General features: G+C 25.7%; 4 protein-coding genes across 11 annotated transcripts; 2 read left to right on the top strand and 2 right to left on the bottom strand.

The window, feature by feature from the left end:
* Window position 1: 1 nt before the first annotated feature.
* On the bottom strand, window positions 2-3,287 carry Prp31 (pre-mRNA processing factor 31). 5 transcript variants are annotated; one of them, XM_015524105.2, is made up of 10 exons: window positions 3,079-3,287; window positions 2,630-2,786; window positions 2,372-2,569; window positions 2,100-2,304; window positions 1,634-1,803; window positions 1,414-1,571; window positions 1,200-1,340; window positions 984-1,133; window positions 682-906; window positions 2-247 (listed from the first exon to the last, which is right to left on the bottom strand). In XM_015524105.2, exons 2-10 carry the CDS (start codon window positions 2,754-2,756, stop codon window positions 137-139), a joined length of 1,485 nt encoding a protein of 494 aa, XP_015379591.1. In that variant the 5' UTR covers window positions 2,757-2,786; window positions 3,079-3,287; the 3' UTR covers window positions 2-136. The 5 variants fall into 5 exon arrangements, with proteins under 5 accessions (XP_015379591.1, XP_015379592.1, XP_089077604.1 ...); XM_015524106.2 differs by having other exon boundaries at window positions 2,910-3,281; XM_089221478.1 differs by having other exon boundaries at window positions 2,372-2,786.
* A 295-nt stretch (window positions 3,288-3,582) lies between these two features.
* Window positions 3,583-8,754, top strand: LOC107173488 (alpha-ketoglutarate-dependent dioxygenase alkB homolog 4). 2 transcript variants are annotated; one of them, XM_089221483.1, is made up of 5 exons: window positions 3,610-3,746; window positions 3,954-3,990; window positions 7,437-7,538; window positions 7,597-7,815; window positions 7,876-8,754. In XM_089221483.1, exons 3-5 carry the CDS (start codon window positions 7,437-7,439, stop codon window positions 8,440-8,442), a joined length of 888 nt encoding a protein of 295 aa, XP_089077609.1. In that variant the 5' UTR covers window positions 3,610-3,746; window positions 3,954-3,990; the 3' UTR covers window positions 8,443-8,754. The 2 variants fall into 2 exon arrangements, with proteins under 2 accessions (XP_089077608.1, XP_089077609.1); XM_089221482.1 differs by lacking the exon at window positions 3,954-3,990 and having other exon boundaries at window positions 3,583-3,746.
* LOC107173532 (DNA helicase MCM8-like) lies at window positions 3,607-6,749 on the top strand. Of its 2 annotated transcripts, XM_015524111.2 has the most exons (3): window positions 3,654-3,746; window positions 3,954-3,990; window positions 4,306-6,749. In XM_015524111.2, exon 3 carries the CDS (start codon window positions 4,327-4,329, stop codon window positions 6,646-6,648), a length of 2,322 nt encoding a protein of 773 aa, XP_015379597.2. In that variant the 5' UTR covers window positions 3,654-3,746; window positions 3,954-3,990; window positions 4,306-4,326; the 3' UTR covers window positions 6,649-6,749. The 2 variants fall into 2 exon arrangements, with proteins under 2 accessions (XP_015379596.2, XP_015379597.2); XM_015524110.2 differs by lacking the exon at window positions 3,954-3,990 and having other exon boundaries at window positions 3,607-3,746.
* LOC107173509 (CD63 antigen-like) lies at window positions 8,584-15,951 on the bottom strand. 2 transcript variants are annotated; one of them, XM_015524074.2, is made up of 6 exons: window positions 15,816-15,951; window positions 15,651-15,725; window positions 12,177-12,365; window positions 11,865-12,035; window positions 9,093-9,317; window positions 8,584-9,022 (listed from the first exon to the last, which is right to left on the bottom strand). In XM_015524074.2, the coding sequence occupies exons 2-6, from the start codon at window positions 15,711-15,713 to the stop codon at window positions 8,957-8,959; spliced, it is 714 nt and encodes a 237-aa protein (XP_015379560.1). In that variant the 5' UTR covers window positions 15,714-15,725; window positions 15,816-15,951; the 3' UTR covers window positions 8,584-8,956. The 2 variants fall into 2 exon arrangements, with proteins under 2 accessions (XP_015379560.1, XP_015379559.1); XM_015524073.2 differs by lacking the exon at window positions 15,816-15,951 and having other exon boundaries at window positions 15,651-15,805.
* Between the last annotated feature and the right edge of the window lie 414 nt (window positions 15,952-16,365).

Below are 16,365 nucleotides of genomic sequence, written 5' to 3' on the forward strand. Positions count from 1 at the left end.
CTTCTTAACCTTTGCATGTAGAACATTGTTTATTAGAATCAAAATTATTTAATATTTTCACATTTAAGAGATAATTTATTTAAAAAATAATAATAGTAATTTTTTTCATACATAAAATGACACTTTTTAGGTTATATTAATGTTTATTATGTACATTAACAAAACTTGCAGTATTGGAAAAATATCTAGCTGAATTTATGCTAGAGTTTTTTGTTTCAGCTGCTTGTGGGTTCACTATTTCTAATCCCTAAAATATAAAAACAAAAAATTAAAATTAACTATTTATTCTAACAAACGTAAATTATTTTTTTTTAATCTCAATAATATTTTAACATTAATTGAATTCATTGAAGATGATTTAATAAGCAAGAAATTTTTAGTAAATTAACATTTAGTATAAATACACATTAATATGAAATAAATCACCCAGTACTATTCAAAGTAAAACATAACAAATATTAACTAAATTTTCTATAGTCATACTGAATAAAAAAAGAAGAGACATTTAAAAACTAGAAGTAACTAAAGTAGTATAGTTTTTATAAATAAGTGTTAATGCTTATTTAAAAAATTCATACTGTGTTAATGATGGACAATAAACATTTAAAAATATAGTTTAAATCAATCCTATCAAATGTTATCTCTACTAAATTTGTAATGGTTATTTTAAAAATATCTTACTTGAAGAGGAGTGAAGGCCACACTAGAAGCAGTACCCGATACTTGTTTTTTAACTGATGTAGCACCACCCCATGCTTGCTGTTTTTGTAAATTTTTTTGAAGTGTCTTTGAAATTCGCACTTTGGTTTTTTCATCAACTTGTGCATGTCGAATTCTACCAGTTCCTGACTTTCCAATGGTCCCTCGAGTATATCCTAAGTCTTCTTGATATGCGTCATCTTCAATCTTAATTTAATTAAAATATATAATGTAATAAATGTAGTTAAAAATAATTGTTTCAAACAAATTTTTGTAGTATTTACATCTGCAAAATTCATTCTGTTTGCTTGTTTACGTAGCTCTGTAACAGCATAACGTTCTTTCATTTTGCGTACTCTTTTACCGCCTCGCTTCTTTCGACCAGGGTCTATTGGCTTAGGTAGAGGCTTGATAAATTTAACTGGAGGTGGTTCCTATACATTTTAAATTATTTATTATTTATAATTTAAAACAAATAAATAAAAATATAACATGACAACCGTTAATTTGTCCAATTTTTTTTCAATATCTTCTTTCAATGTCATTCCTATATGTCCATCAAGACTCTCATGAGCAGCATCAACTCTTGCAGCTAATGTACTTTTAGTAGCAACAAGCCTAGCTGCTTTTCTCCGTAAATCCTATAAAGAACAATCATTTTAATTAAGTACAACTTTGTTAAATTGAATGTATAATTTAAAAACTATTTCTTACTGGTGGATTATTTTGTACTAAAGAACAATGAAAAATAAAACCAGTGTGTGGCATTGCATTGACTTGTGAAAAACCAGATAAAAGCTTTTTTTGAGAACCTAATAATAAAACATTACATGCGGGCATCTTTGATAAATTTGTCAAACCTCCAGCTACACCTGGAAAAATATTAACACATATGTTACTGATCTAAAAAAAAAAAATGTATGAAATAAATTACCCATAATTTTAGCAGCTGTTGATGCACCAACAATAACAGAAAGGTTAGGCGCTATGTATGTCATTCTACTCTCTACATATTCATAAACTTTCAATTTTAATTTATTAAGGTCAATAGCCATGTCACAAGCTTCACGGACTTCAAATAGTTCATTGTCATTTAAAAGTTGTCTGAAATACAAAAGTTAATTAAAAATTACATAAAATTTAGGCCGAATAAAAACAACCTTAATGATTAATAATCTATATAAATATTAAATAGTTTAAGATTTAAAATTATGTATAAATTGTACAAATAATAAATATACAGAGATAACTTGCTCAAGATAAAGAATTACTCCAGAAATATATATTGTTTTTCACATAAATAAACTTAGCAATTTGTAAAGAATTTACTAATAAATGTGATTATGTAAATTAGGCCAGTTTGTTATAGCTTTAAATAACAACTAAGTTTTTAGTTTTACCCTTGTGTAGTTGATGCAGTTACAGAAACAACCATAATAGTAGCTTGAGTAAGAAATGTTGGAAGTACTTCATTATTTTTAGACTGTTCAAGAGTATTGCCTAGTTCTTTAACTGTCTGCACATATTCTAATGGGCCAACAACTAAGGACTCTAACTCTGGAAATCGTTTTGAATATTTATCCCGAACAAATTTATGAATGATTACTGAAAAAATTATATTAATTAATTATTATATATGTTTATCAATACATCAAATTTTCAAATAACATACAAATTTCATCATCAATCTCTACAATCAAATTGTTTGCATCCACAATTAAAATATATTCAGGATCAGACTCAACAGGTCCTAATTCTTCTTCAGTTCTTCTTTGTCTACTTTGAAATATATCAATCTGTCGCATTATATTCACTAAACGCTCTGAATCCCGTAACTTTGCAAGATCACGGATTTTGGCATTTTTAAAATCTACAAAAGGATTCAAAAATGTCTGTATTAAATGTAAATAATATATTAGATAAAAAATACCATTTTGTTTTGGAATCAAAGCATTATCTTGCAGTTCATTAAGAGTTTCTTCTTGTATCACCATTGGCTCACCATCATCATAGCCATCTTCTTCTAAATCAGCAAGTAATTCTTCAGCTAAAGACATCTTAAATTGTCCTTAGTCTTATAATTTTTACTATTAAAAACCATTTAAAAAAAACTTCAATATTAATTATTAATTATTACAACCTGTGATGCATTATAAATAAACAAGATTATGTAATCTATGTAAATACATTTTTAATTTGTGTTTACATACTTATTACAATTATATTTTTTAATTTTTGCAGTTAAAGATATTTTTATTTAAACATGGCTGATTACAAAATATTTGTTTGTGTACTCAACATTTACATAATATAGTGTTAGCTCAGATTATATAAAATTTGTAATATAATTTGTGGTGTACTTGCTGTTTGTCGTTATACCTTGATTTCTATTTGCTACTTGCTATAATCTATTGACTATTGTACCGCAGTATAACTGCTCTGCGGCGGAATAAAGTCGTAAATGCTGAATGCATAGACATAAGACATAATTCAATATTTATATTTTTATGTTTATACAATTACAATTACAATTTCGATGCAACTCATTATTGGAATAAGCATGGAAAAGGTATTAGCCATTAGGAAATAAATAATTTATTATCAATGTTTTGAAGTTTTCATAGCGCTACTTATCATGGAAAAATCACTTGAATATTTTTTATCACCAAAATAGTATCCTATTTATTTTATTCATGAAATTTTTTGAAACTTTGAATACACCTTAGATAGTTAGATCATAATATACGATATTATATATATATATATATATGATCTAAGGAATACACTGAACTCAAGGTGTATTTAATACATACGTGATAAATACACCTTGACTGAACTCATAAATATGATAATGGCATAATTTTTTACTGTTGACTGTTGACTGTGTTGACTGTTGAGTGTAGATTACAACATATTATTACATATTTATACCGATACTACCAACACAGTCTGTCGACTGTCAGTTATTAGTTTATTACTTGATTCATAATTCATATTTAATAGTAGGTACCAGCCACTAGATATCAGAGAAAAGCCATCATTATATGGTAGGTTTTGTTTATTTAATCATTTTTCAGATTAATTTTTATAGAACATTAAATATTTTTGCTACTGGTAGATACCAAATAAATAACAATAATGGCATAATGTAGATATACAACAAGACTCAAGCATTCTATATGCTAGTTACTAGTTTGCTTATTTAGATATTTTAATGTCAAATTAATTTCCTAAATTATATTTTTTCTAAACAGCAATATATACATTTAATTTGTGCCATTTGATTCCAAAGTAAGTGTACCTATTCAATTAAATGCTATTATAATATGATGTGCGCAATGTTTATAAAATCGTTTAAATTGTCTAATATATTATTTAATATTTATTGATATAAATGGTTGGCATTTTTAATTGTCAATTAAAATGTACATTATTATAAGTTTAAATTAATTTTTTTTGTATACTAGATATATATTTTCATTATTAATTTATATTACCTATTTGGTGATTGTATTTAATTTGATATTTGTTGTAAGATACCTAATTTCTACTATGTGTTCATATTTATGATGATTTGTAATAAAATACAATTTTGATTACTTTCAGTTTATTTTGTGGAATACTGTTATGAGTTATCCTAATCAAAATAAATGGAGAGGTGGCGGATATTGGAAAAAATATAGAAGTATAAATAATCAACCAAAAAGTACTAAAAGTATTGAATCTGATATAAATATTAATAAAGAACATTTTCAAGAATGTCCATTTCATGGTTGGCAGCTTTATTTTCCAAATGAAAAATTTGATGAAAATAGTATAACAGTGAAGTGTATTTTGGCTTGTGTATCATTTTTAAATATACATGAACAAAATATTTCTATTGAGCAACTTGTAGAAAATAAATCATATCTTCTAAATGTTGATTCTTTAAACCAAGATGAAGATTTCACCTCAGTGTGGTCACAATTTTGGGATGATCTAACTAATCGCCCAAATTATACATTGCAATGTTTAGGACTTGCTATTCATCAGTATGCATTGGAAGAATTAAATAAAAATATTCATGATGACAGTACTAAGTTCAAAAATTTGCCAATAATTCATCCTAGAATCATAAATTTTGGTCCAATTTTTCATTTAAAAAACTTAAGAGCTGATACAGATGGAAAACTGATTTTAGTTCATGGAACTGTAATAAAAGCCAGCAGTTTGAAATTTCAGTGTTTGTGGTTGGGATTTTCGTGCAATATCTGTGGCTCAATTCAAAGTATCAAACAACCTGATGGTGTTTTTTCAAAACCTAAACAATGTAGCAATGCTGCATGTCGTGTTCGTTCATTTTCTATTTGTAGAAATTCACCTCTTACTCAAACTATTAATTGTCAAACTGTTAGAGTTCAAGAATTACAAAGTGATGATCAGAGAGAAAGTGGTAGAGTACCCAGAACTGTTGAATGTGAACTTACAAATGATTTAGTATATACTTGTATACCTGGAGATGTTGTTACTGTAACTGGTATTGTGAAAAAAAAATCATGTAAACAAAACACTCAAAGTAAAGAATCTAACATTTTTATGCAATATGTTGAAGTTATATCTATACAAAATAATAAAAACCAGTCTAAAGGAAAGATTACAAGTACTGCATTTCAATTTACAATGAGGGATTATTATTGTATACAAAAACTCCATTCAAAACCACATCTCTTTGAATTAATGGTAAATTCTTTATGTCCAGGTATTTATGGTCACGAAATGGTAAAAGCTGGTATGTTGCTTTCACTATTTGGAGGAAGTAATTGTTCTTTAAATCAAACACGTGGAGATATACATATTTTAGTCATTGGTGATCCTGGTCTTGGAAAATCACAAATGCTTCAATCCGTGTGCAACATTTCACCACGTGGTGTATTTGTTTGTGGAAGTACATGTTCATCAGCTGGACTAACTGTTAGTTTGACTCGAGAGAAGGGAATTGATTTTTCTTTAGAAGCTGGAGCTGTCGTTTTAGCTGATCAAGGTGTGTGTTGTATTGATGAATTTGATAAAATGACTCAAGATCATAATACGTTACTAGAAGCTATGGAACAACAAACAATAAGCATTGCAAAAGGTGGAGTTATTTGTTCTTTACCTTGCCGTACTACTATAATGGCTGCTGCAAATCCAATTGGCGGACATTATGCCCGAGATAAAAGCGTATTAGATAATTTAAAAATGAGTCAAGCGATGTTATCTCGTTTTGATTTAATTTTTCTACTTATAGATACACCGGATGAATTGATTGATAGGCATTTAACTGAACATGTGCTTAGTATACATATAAATAAGGTGAAGCAAACCCAGGATATTGATAATTCTTGTGAAATTCATGGTTCATTGAAAGAGAGATTATCACAATTTAGTAAAAACAATGACTATATTTCTCAAGCAGAATTACGTAAATATATTGCATATGCGAGAAAATATGTTTCGTCTCCAACTCTGTCAATTGAAGCCAAAGAAATGTTGCAACAATTTTTTATTGAACTGCGTACTAACAATTTAAGTTATGGTATTCCAATAACTGTAAGGCAATTAGAGTCATGTATTAGACTTGCACAAGCACGTGCTAAAGTAGAACTTAGAGAAGAAGTGACTGCAAAAGATGCATATGAAATAATTGAGCTGCTTAATTTTAGTCTTGTTAAAACTCAATGCGATGAATTTAGTGGATTTGGATTCAAGAAAAGTGTAAAAAAAACAGGAATTCGAGCTCAATCGAGAAAATTATTAGCTGAGTTACAAAGATTCGGTAAAACACAACGAATGTTTAGCATGGATCAAATGAAATTATTTTCAAAACAATTAAACATTGCCACTTTAGATTTCTACAACATTTTAGACTTATTGAACAATGAAGCAATTATAATTAAAAAAGGAAACAATATGTATGAGTTAAGAGTTTAATATTTTTATAAGAAACCGTAACTGCCTGTATCTTTTCTAATTTATATATTTTTTGTATTATTATTAGCTTATTAATGCATTAAATTAGTAATTAGTTTAGAAAATCTAGGATAAATAAATTGTATTAAATTATTTTTTTGTTATTTTATTTAATATATGAATGAAATATGTTAATAGTTATAACATTTTCTGAGTCTGAACTCTTAATGTATTAATGTATAATAAATAATGAATTCATCTTTAAACACTATATTATATGCTTTTAGTATCTATTTGTTTTCAAACAATATCTGTTTTATTTTTATTTTTATAATATTATGTAAATATACAATAATTTTTTTATCTAGGTAGTAGTTATTATGTTTTCATTTTAGACACAATTTTCAATGTTTTGTCACATGTGTATATTCTATAAAGGGCATTATATCCAATGTGTTTATATCCATTGTAACTATAACTATCACATAATAATTTAATATTTTTCAAACAAGACCAAATTTTAAATTACTGATAAAATAAAGTTTTTAATTTAATTTTCTCTGCAAATTGTAATGAAATAGAAATACGTAAAATGGTGGTTATTGGTGCTACAATGCAATAGACAATTATTGCATATACAACTACTGATTTGATGATAATTATATTGTTATTAATGGAATAGTAATTATGTATCAGATACTAAAATTTACTATTTGTATTTAATTAATTTACCAAATGTATGTTCAAAAGTTATTGCAAAATACAATAGAATAAATATTTTTATAATTATGTTTGTTTTAATGTTATAGATGGACAGATCAAAACTATGCGGATGTAAAGGAGTTAGAACTTGTTTTGTATGTGAAAAAAAATTCAATTTAACCCCTACCATCAATTCTGAAAGTTTAAAAGTTAGTTACTATACACATTTTTTTAAATATTATATTTATTACATAGTCTGATTTTTAGAAATTATCAAATGCATCATATTGTTCTTACTGCAATTTACTATGGAGTGGCTGGAATGCATATGAATATAAAAACCATCCAAATCATACAGGTACATCATACTATTTAGATGGCATTTTCATTGAACATGAATTTATCACTGACACAGAAGAAACAATACTAATAAAGAATTTAGATACTATGCCTTGGGATGTATCACAAAGTGGTCGTAGAAAACAAGTAAATACATTTTGAATTTACTATTGTTAAATAAAATAAAATATAAAAATATATTTTTAGAACTTTGGACCCAAGTGTAACTTTAAAAAGCGTCGTTTATCAATGGGCAATTTCAATGGTTTTCCGGTATCAACAAAATTTGTTCAAGATCGTTTTGATCAAATTCCAATTTTAAAGAATTATTTTACAATAGAACAGTGTTCATTGGAATACAGACCAGAAATGGGTGCATCAATTGATCCTCATGTAGACGATTGCTGGATTTGGGGCGAAAGAATTATAACATTAAGCTTACAATCTGATACTGTACTTACTTTAACTCCACATAACATCAAGTATAGTAATCAATACAATATAGACTATATACCTAATGTCAAATGCTTGCCAATTCCAGTAAATCATGTAAATTATCCAATTGATGTTGTGCGAGTATTAATGCCAAGGAGATCACTTTTAGTTTTATATGGAAAACCTAGATATTTGTGGGAACATTGTATACTCAGAGAAGATATTCAAGAAAGAAGATTATGTATTGCTTACAGAGAATTCACACCGCCTTATTTAAAAGGTGGAGAAAAGTATACTGAAAGCTGTGATATATTACATAAAGCTAAATGTTTTTGGTGAAAATGAAATATTTTATTTGATTGTAATATGTAATTTTTCATAATTTTAGTTTATAATTTAGTATCAATAATATAAGAATCAGTACATGTCTTATAAATTAAAACTATTATAACCACCTGAAATATCATTCAAAATTCCACATCTATGCAAATAGTAATTTATTACGACTTATATTATAAAAATTACAATAGTGATTAATATGATTATAATTACATAAAATTCAAATATCAATCTTATACAAAACCATTTATAATGAAAAGTTAATAATTATGAGCTGTTATTAAAAAAATATATATTATCATTACTGCTTGATATTTATAACTTTTAACTTATTTATATGTACAACACATTTACATATATTAATAAAGTTTATATTATTGGCAGATAAATATAAAATCTCCTAATATATGATATACTATTATTAATCTCTTTATATTTGTATAAAAAAAAAACGATGTAATAATTGAAAAACAGATGCCAGATTTGCATTATTGTTTCAAAGGTACATATAATTTTAAACCTGTTTATAACTTTTTTGTATAGACTTTGACAATGAACATGACAGCATGATACCCACCAACTAGAAAAAATTATGTTAAGTCGAATATTAATATTTTCTTATATTTGTTGATAAATAATATTTATCAAACCTGCAAAAATGCTAATCCTATGGTTACACCACTTAATGTACTGGCATTTTCTTTTACAATTTTTGATAATGACACATAGCATGGTTGCCGGTAAACAGTTGGTTCAGATGCTGAACAATTTTGATGATCTATTGCTCCATCATATGATCCACAACAAGACATAGGTAATTGGTTTTCAAGTATGGGATACCAGTCATCCAATTTCTCAGCTCCACAACATTGTAACTTTTTTTTAACAAAATAATTAATCAATTGAAAAAAATATCATTATATGATCTTCAAAATAACTGTAAGTATTATTGTTTTGGAGAGACCAAAAATTATCAAATTCAATTAAATTTCTATAAAAAGGCGTATTTAATTTCAAATATTAATCCATTTTGCTTAGATGTAAGCCTACCTAATTTTATTAATATAAAGTAATGTTTGTGTGAGTGTAAAATCATAGCCAAGTCTAACGCAAGTGTGATTTTGTAGCTTGATATCCAAGTATTAGATATTATTGGACACTACCTGACTAACGGGTACCATAAAATGGGGTGAATTGAAACAAACCTAACCTAACCTAACCTTTGAAAAGATAGATAATTCATTGTGATAAATGTTATCTATTAAAAAAAACACCTTGATCAGATTATTTCTACCTCCAAAGTAAAATATTTTCTTCACGCTTATCAATTTACTCGTTTTAGTGTTTCAATTCACCCATGAATTGTTTTAAATGAATAAAACATGATATTTTATCTAATGTTTAAATTCGCCCTAGTCAAAGGTTTGCAATTCACCCGAAGTCATAAAATATATATAATAAAAAAGTGTATAAATTATATTTCTGAATTGTACTTATAATGATATCATTATAAGATCAATTTATTATTTATTGTTTATATAAACAAGGTAACAACAATTCTAAAAAAAGTGTTTTCCTTAACGGTATTATAAATGTATGATTTTTAAATGAAGATCAAAGTTGGGTAAAACTCAAAAATCGTTGCAATTCACCCCCATTTTACGGTATATCCAATTATATTCATAGTTGCTACCAACTTAAATATAAATATTTAAGGTAGCTCCAGTAGACTATACTTAAAAGTTATCATATAGTTGCCTACCTATTACTATCTACAACTTACTAGACGTATACTCGACGTCTGTCATCGATTGAACTTTTAAATATAAAATAAGCTGGTAAGTAAGTGGATGTCGCTCAGCTGTACAGTATAGTTAACAAGTGGGTTGCTATAATGTGTGGTATTAAATTTGAATTCAATGATATAATATCATTGCATATGAAAAACGATTCTGAGCGGAAACGGTTTGTCAGTCTAGGATATTTTATAGGTTTATGAAATATTAATTATATTGTTATTATCTCAAAAAAAAGAAGTAGGTACCTATAAAATAAATTCCAAATTAATCAAATTAAATTCATTATGTACCCGACTCACTCAATCATTAACATCATTAGCTATTATAATTAGAATATAAAGTTTACTTTAGAAATTTCAAGTACCCACGAATAATATTTTTAAATTGCAACAGTCAACAATATAACTAAACTTATTATTCTTTGGTTATTTAATATGTAATTCCATCCAAATTTGAACTTAAAATAACTTCAAAAAACTGTGTATTATATATAGTTTTTAGATTTTTTCGTTACAGAATCAATACTTACGTGAAACCTTGTTTTAAATTTTCAATCCTTACTATACTATCATTACTATACAATTTAAACGTTTTATATATTTTTAACAACTAAAGAATTTGCACTTTAAAAAGTTATAAAAAAAAGTGCATATGTATTTTTAATATTTTCCGACTGCTATTAATAGAATAAAAAATGAAAAGTTTCAAATATCTATAAATAATTTAAAAATTGTTGAAATATTTTTAATTGTATCAAGTATAGGAATTGATGAAATAAATATATGGTGTAAATTTCAATTCAAGTTTCTACAGTTATTCGTTCTTGAAAAGCAACAAAATAAGAATATCGGTACAAGAGAAATTGAGTGGATATCCAATGTTGTAATTCAAATGTTCATAAAAATGTAATTTGAGTTTCCGGTAAAAATTTTTTATTTGATAAAATTAGACAAATTCATGAAGAATCTTGTATTGAATTTTAAAATCTTAGATTTAAAAAGATACATTTTTATGAATTTTTAACTTAAGAAAAATTGCGAATTTTCGTGATTTTTATGAATTTTGTCAAAATTTGAATTTTCGATGCTTATTAAAAAAATTGCGACTATGTACTTTTGATATTTTTTAACTAACATTAAACTTTTTTTGTTTTTCCCGGTGCTTTTGAAAACTACTGAGAATTTCAAAATTTGACCCACCCAATGCACCAACTATAAACACTCATCATTATAAAATCAATACATTCATCGTTCCGCTCAGAATCTAAAAAAGATCTTAAATTTAGTACCTACTTAACTGATAAAATAAACAACAAAAAAAAGATATTAATATTGAGCAATGAGCATATTAAGACCAAGAATTAATATTACCTATAGGTATAATAGGTATATCTACTAAAAAATAAAAATACTGGGAAATGATCATTATAGCAAATAAACCAAAATCCCACTTACTATGAAAGTGAACCCTATAAGGAAATAACCTACAACTTACCGTCACATATAAGAATTTTAAACTGCCGAATTAATTAAAAAAATGTCTAAACAATTAGCACGGTAGTTAATATACCTATACGCCTTTTCATTGTTATGCGTAAAAAGTCATGTAAATGTTTGTCATTACAGATGTTTGAAGTCCGTCCCATATATGTGTTATGTGCGTTGTTTTGTTATAAAACATCATAGTTTCGTGCAGTTTTGATGTTACTACAGAATGAGTTTTTTCCAATAATATAAATCCAGCTAAACCGCCTACGATTTCCATTATAAAACACGATGCTAAAAGAAATCCAAACTAAAATACATAAAAATGTAATATATTAATAAAAAATATAGTATAAAATACTTAGGTTTTGGTGTACAATATAGACTGCAGCACGTATTAATAATAAAAAAAAGGTATATAGGTACCTAACTATTGTAAATTTGTACTCACAGTGATCATCATACAGTTATTTTCCTTATATGTGCCACAGCATCCAAAAAATGATACTGTTAGAACTGCGAGACCCACAATTATCAATAGAGATGGCACAGTAAAATAGTGCTCTGTTAAAAACTGTCCATATTGGTTGTAAACGTTACGAATTGATAATCCAACAAATAAAAGTAAAATTCCACTCAGCTAAAAAATTTTAAAAAGTGTTCTTTTATATATATATCTTTTTACTTTTAACTAGGTATATACAGTTAAAATTAACTTTTTCGTTCGATTCGTAACAATTCTATAGTGTAATGACTAATGGCATCGCATATATATTTAGGTATCTACAATAATTTGTTTCATTCAAATAATCATACCTACCTAACACGAAATATTTCTGCTCAGTAAATTGCATTAAAATAGGAATTGTTGAGGAAGTTTTGGGAATACTAAAATACAAAATTTGGTCTAATTCTCAAATTTTTAACCCTTTCAGTATTCACATTTACAAAAAAATTAACAATAAAACAATAATCAACAAATCGTCAATAAAATAAATCCCTTTAACGTTGTTATGTTTTATTATTTTTAAGGTAATAAGTCAAATATATCTAAATTCTACATTATAATCCTCAACTGTCATCTCTTCTTCAACAGAATGCCTTATGGGGTACATCTCACTTTGAATGAAAGGGGTCGGTCATACGTTTATTAAAATATATCTATTTTAGACGGCTAACGAACACAATAACCATACCTATAGATACTATAGAGTATAGTCAGTATATATAGACTATAGTATCTACGGCCGTGTGTATAATCAGTCAATTTTTAAGATAAAATAAAGTTTATTCATCATTTTTAAAATTTGGTTTCAATGCTCATTTAAGTATTCTCAATTTATATCTTTTTCGAAAATTCCTATTGTAATCTAAAATTACGCAGATTAAATATAAAGTGGATTTTCTTTATTTAATTTACTTTTTAATTTCTTTTTATTTCATTGTTATCAGTCATCTATACATTTTCATTTTTTTTTTTTTTTTTAAATATTGTATTCTATAGTACTGTATCTTGTTATGTCTTTCATATAATTGTTGAGCTGTAATAGTTAAACTGAGAGCTAATAAAAAAAAAAAAAAAAAAAAAATATAAAGTGGGTAGGTAGGTATATAAAATATACGCACAACCTATAGCTATAGGACTATAGAACAATAACATAGTGATTACGAATAAAATTATTTATTTCATAGTTCAATCCAAATATTCAATTATTCAATTATATAGTTAATAATTTATAATTTATATAGGTATGTGTTACCACTGTTACCTACTATAAAATTATAAAAGTACCAACTACCAATAAAAGAAAAAATATAGGTATAAAATATTACAAAATTGTATATTGAAAATAATTAGGTTGATACTCAAGATAAGTGCGTAGATAAGTGAATATAGCCAATAGTCATTAACAAAAGTTAAATTAAATAATGCCTAATAATATAATAGTATATAATAATAAACGGTCCAAAGAAATTAATTTCAAAATAATTAACAATCAAAATATTAATTTACATTTGTAAGATAGGTAAAGCAATAGTACCCTCGCTATACAGTTTTGATACCTACTGGCTTCTGTTATTTTGAAGCTTAATGATAATTATTACAAATCTTACTTCTAATCTTGGCAAGACTACGTGTTAAATATTAATGGATTTTGACACTTTTAACCTTTGAACAAATGTGTAGATATTGTATGCATATACTTTGAATGCGTCTAAATATTTAATATGTTATTGTTGTATAGTAAAATTAAGAATTTAATATGTTTGCAATCCGATGACCGATAGTATATATTATATTATCTTATGCAGATTGTTTCAGTTTAAAATTATAAATATTGCAGCGTAGGTACCTTTAATTGGTACTACGTATTGGCACAGTGATCTGAACGTATATTTATAGATCATTTAAACGCAATTTACTTCATAATAAAAAAATGGTATACATATAGGTGGATTAAAATGTATTTAGGCGTATGATATTTTTATTTCAAAGAAATATTAAAAACAAATTATGTATAACATGATATATTAATAATATCTATGTACCTATATGTGCCTATATAGTATTTAGTATACTACCTATATAACATTGCAGCCATTGCCTATTAATAATATAACATACTACCGATCTATACACTGTATATATGTCAACTTAACTATAATAATTTATAACGTATATAAATATTACGTATGTAATATGGTCGTTTTATTGGACAATATGTATAAACAAAAAAATTAGTTGGTAAATAAGTTCGAATAATCTATATATACCTACTTTATAGTAAACTATATACCTATAGCTTCATCTATATAAAAATAATCATGTTTTTTTTTAAATTCACAAATTTTTCAAGGAAAGTGAAATTGTTACGTAAGTAGGTAGGTATATATGATTGTAGTCTGTAGATAATAATTACTATTTCTAATTTTATATTTAGACGCTTAATACTTTTATTTTAATGTTGATTTACAAATAACATTTATTGGGCCATTACAATAAATGTTTATTTATACAAATTTTAAGTTTAAGTAACAAAAATGCATATAATTTTTTTTTTTATTGGTACTTCATCAACATCGTGGTTATTAGCTTACAATTGATTAGGTTACATATTATATGGATTTTTTATATGATTATTAAGAGAAGCAGCATATAATTGTATATATTATAGTCTTAGGGGATACTCATCGTACTGCACTATATTTCACTCCGTCAAATCTATACTATGCGTATATAATTTATAAACATTATTAGTAAGAAGTTCAAATGTTCACATATAATCGACAAATGCCTGAAAAAAATATTGTTTGCCAGAATACAAAATTATGAGCCATGGTTTTTATTTAAAAAAAGTTTATTGAATATAATGAATTTTAATAAGTAATAAACATAAATTTACTAACAAATGAGTCTTACATTTAAAAATTTCATTGTACAAATATTAATACGATATATCATGTAGATGGATTTGGGAAGCAAATAGGAGGTACGATGAGGTATAATTTAAAGATTTGAATAGATTAGAGTTATAAAAAATATGTACAATAATTATGAACCAACCAATATATTTAATATTTATATTATATAATATAATATATTATCCAGTTTATAGATACATACCTATTTAATTTATATTTATAATATATAAATATAATTATTATTTTAGAATAGGTAATTAATTTAATAATATTATTAGTATAATTTTATTACCTATATTAACCTATGGTAGGTATTCAGTTGTATTATATAAGATTATGAACATATCACATCATGAGTGCATCAAATACGATTTACACTTTAATGCAACATAAGCCACATATATAATTCATAATATAAGATATAACATGTATATTAATACAATATACATTTTTAACTAACACACAAATTTTAAATCAAATGTTATATGTATAATAAACTCACAAATATTATCAAATTGAAGACAAATAACAAGTATTTGATTGCTAATGACGCTTTATTCAACATGATTTAGTAATCCTGTAATATAGATAAGTCTAACTGTCTAAGATCATTTATTTACTATACATAAATATGATTGTAATATTTCAAAAACGGTACGTAACTTACTAAAGTAAAAAATAAAACCGAGGATTCTTTAATACAATAACGATAAACAATATGACACAAAAAAATGTTATCGCACGTAGTGACACGTTTCCTCTGTTTTGAGTATTTAAACAAGTGTCATTCGCCAACTGCATGATAGTATTTTGTACATCATTAACTTGCATCTAGAATCATTGCAGCTGCCAATAAAATAATACATTTGTTTGTTTATTATGTTCATATACTATATCTACTTACGTATAGTTATATATTATATTATGCAACATATTTAGAAGTAGTCGTGTGGAATTAATTTCAATATCTACATTAGGGAAGTATCGTTGAGTACCTATATATACATTATTATAATTTATACATTGATAAATGATAATACATTAATATTGGATGATTGTCATTTAAAATATACGGCTATATACGGGGTGATTCAACAAAAATGATTATTTCGATGTTTTCCTTTAATTTTGAATTCTTTAAAATTCTGATTTTTGAATTTTTTAAATAATCTTATTACATTTAAAATACTTGAATTTAATTATACCTATACTATTCA

This window comes from Diuraphis noxia, unplaced genomic scaffold (genome assembly GCF_037042655.1).
Source record: "Diuraphis noxia isolate RWA-SAM2 unplaced genomic scaffold, SU_Dnox_SAM2 contig0002, whole genome shotgun sequence".
Lineage (NCBI taxonomy): Eukaryota > Metazoa > Arthropoda > Insecta > Hemiptera > Aphididae > Diuraphis > Diuraphis noxia.

Coding starts and splice junctions, on each gene's coding strand:
- Prp31 (XM_089221478.1), bottom strand. CDS start 2,756: ATGTCTTTAGCTGAAGAATTACTTGCTGATTTAGAAGAAGATGGCTAT. Junction 1,804..2,099: donor ACTGCATCAACTACACAAGG/GTAAAACTAAAA, acceptor TTTGTATTTCAG/ACAACTTTTAAATGACAATG. Junction 248..681: donor TGGCCTTCACTCCTCTTCAA/GTAAGATATTTT, acceptor TTTATATTTTAG/GGATTAGAAATAGTGAACCC.
- LOC107173488 (XM_089221482.1), top strand. Junction 7,539..7,596: donor TCAATTCTGAAAGTTTAAAA/GTTAGTTACTAT, acceptor TCTGATTTTTAG/AAATTATCAAATGCATCATA. Junction 7,816..7,875: donor AAAGTGGTCGTAGAAAACAA/GTAAATACATTT, acceptor ATATATTTTTAG/AACTTTGGACCCAAGTGTAA.
- LOC107173509 (XM_015524074.2), bottom strand. CDS start 15,713: ATGTTGAATAAAGCGTCATTAGCAATCAAATACTTGTTATTTGTCTTC. Junction 12,366..15,650: donor TCTTCAATTTGATAATATTT/GTGAGTTTATTA, acceptor AAAATTTTTTAG/CTGAGTGGAATTTTACTTTT. Junction 9,318..11,864: donor GGGACGGACTTCAAACATCT/GTAATGACAAAC, acceptor GTTAAAAAAAAG/TTACAATGTTGTGGAGCTGA.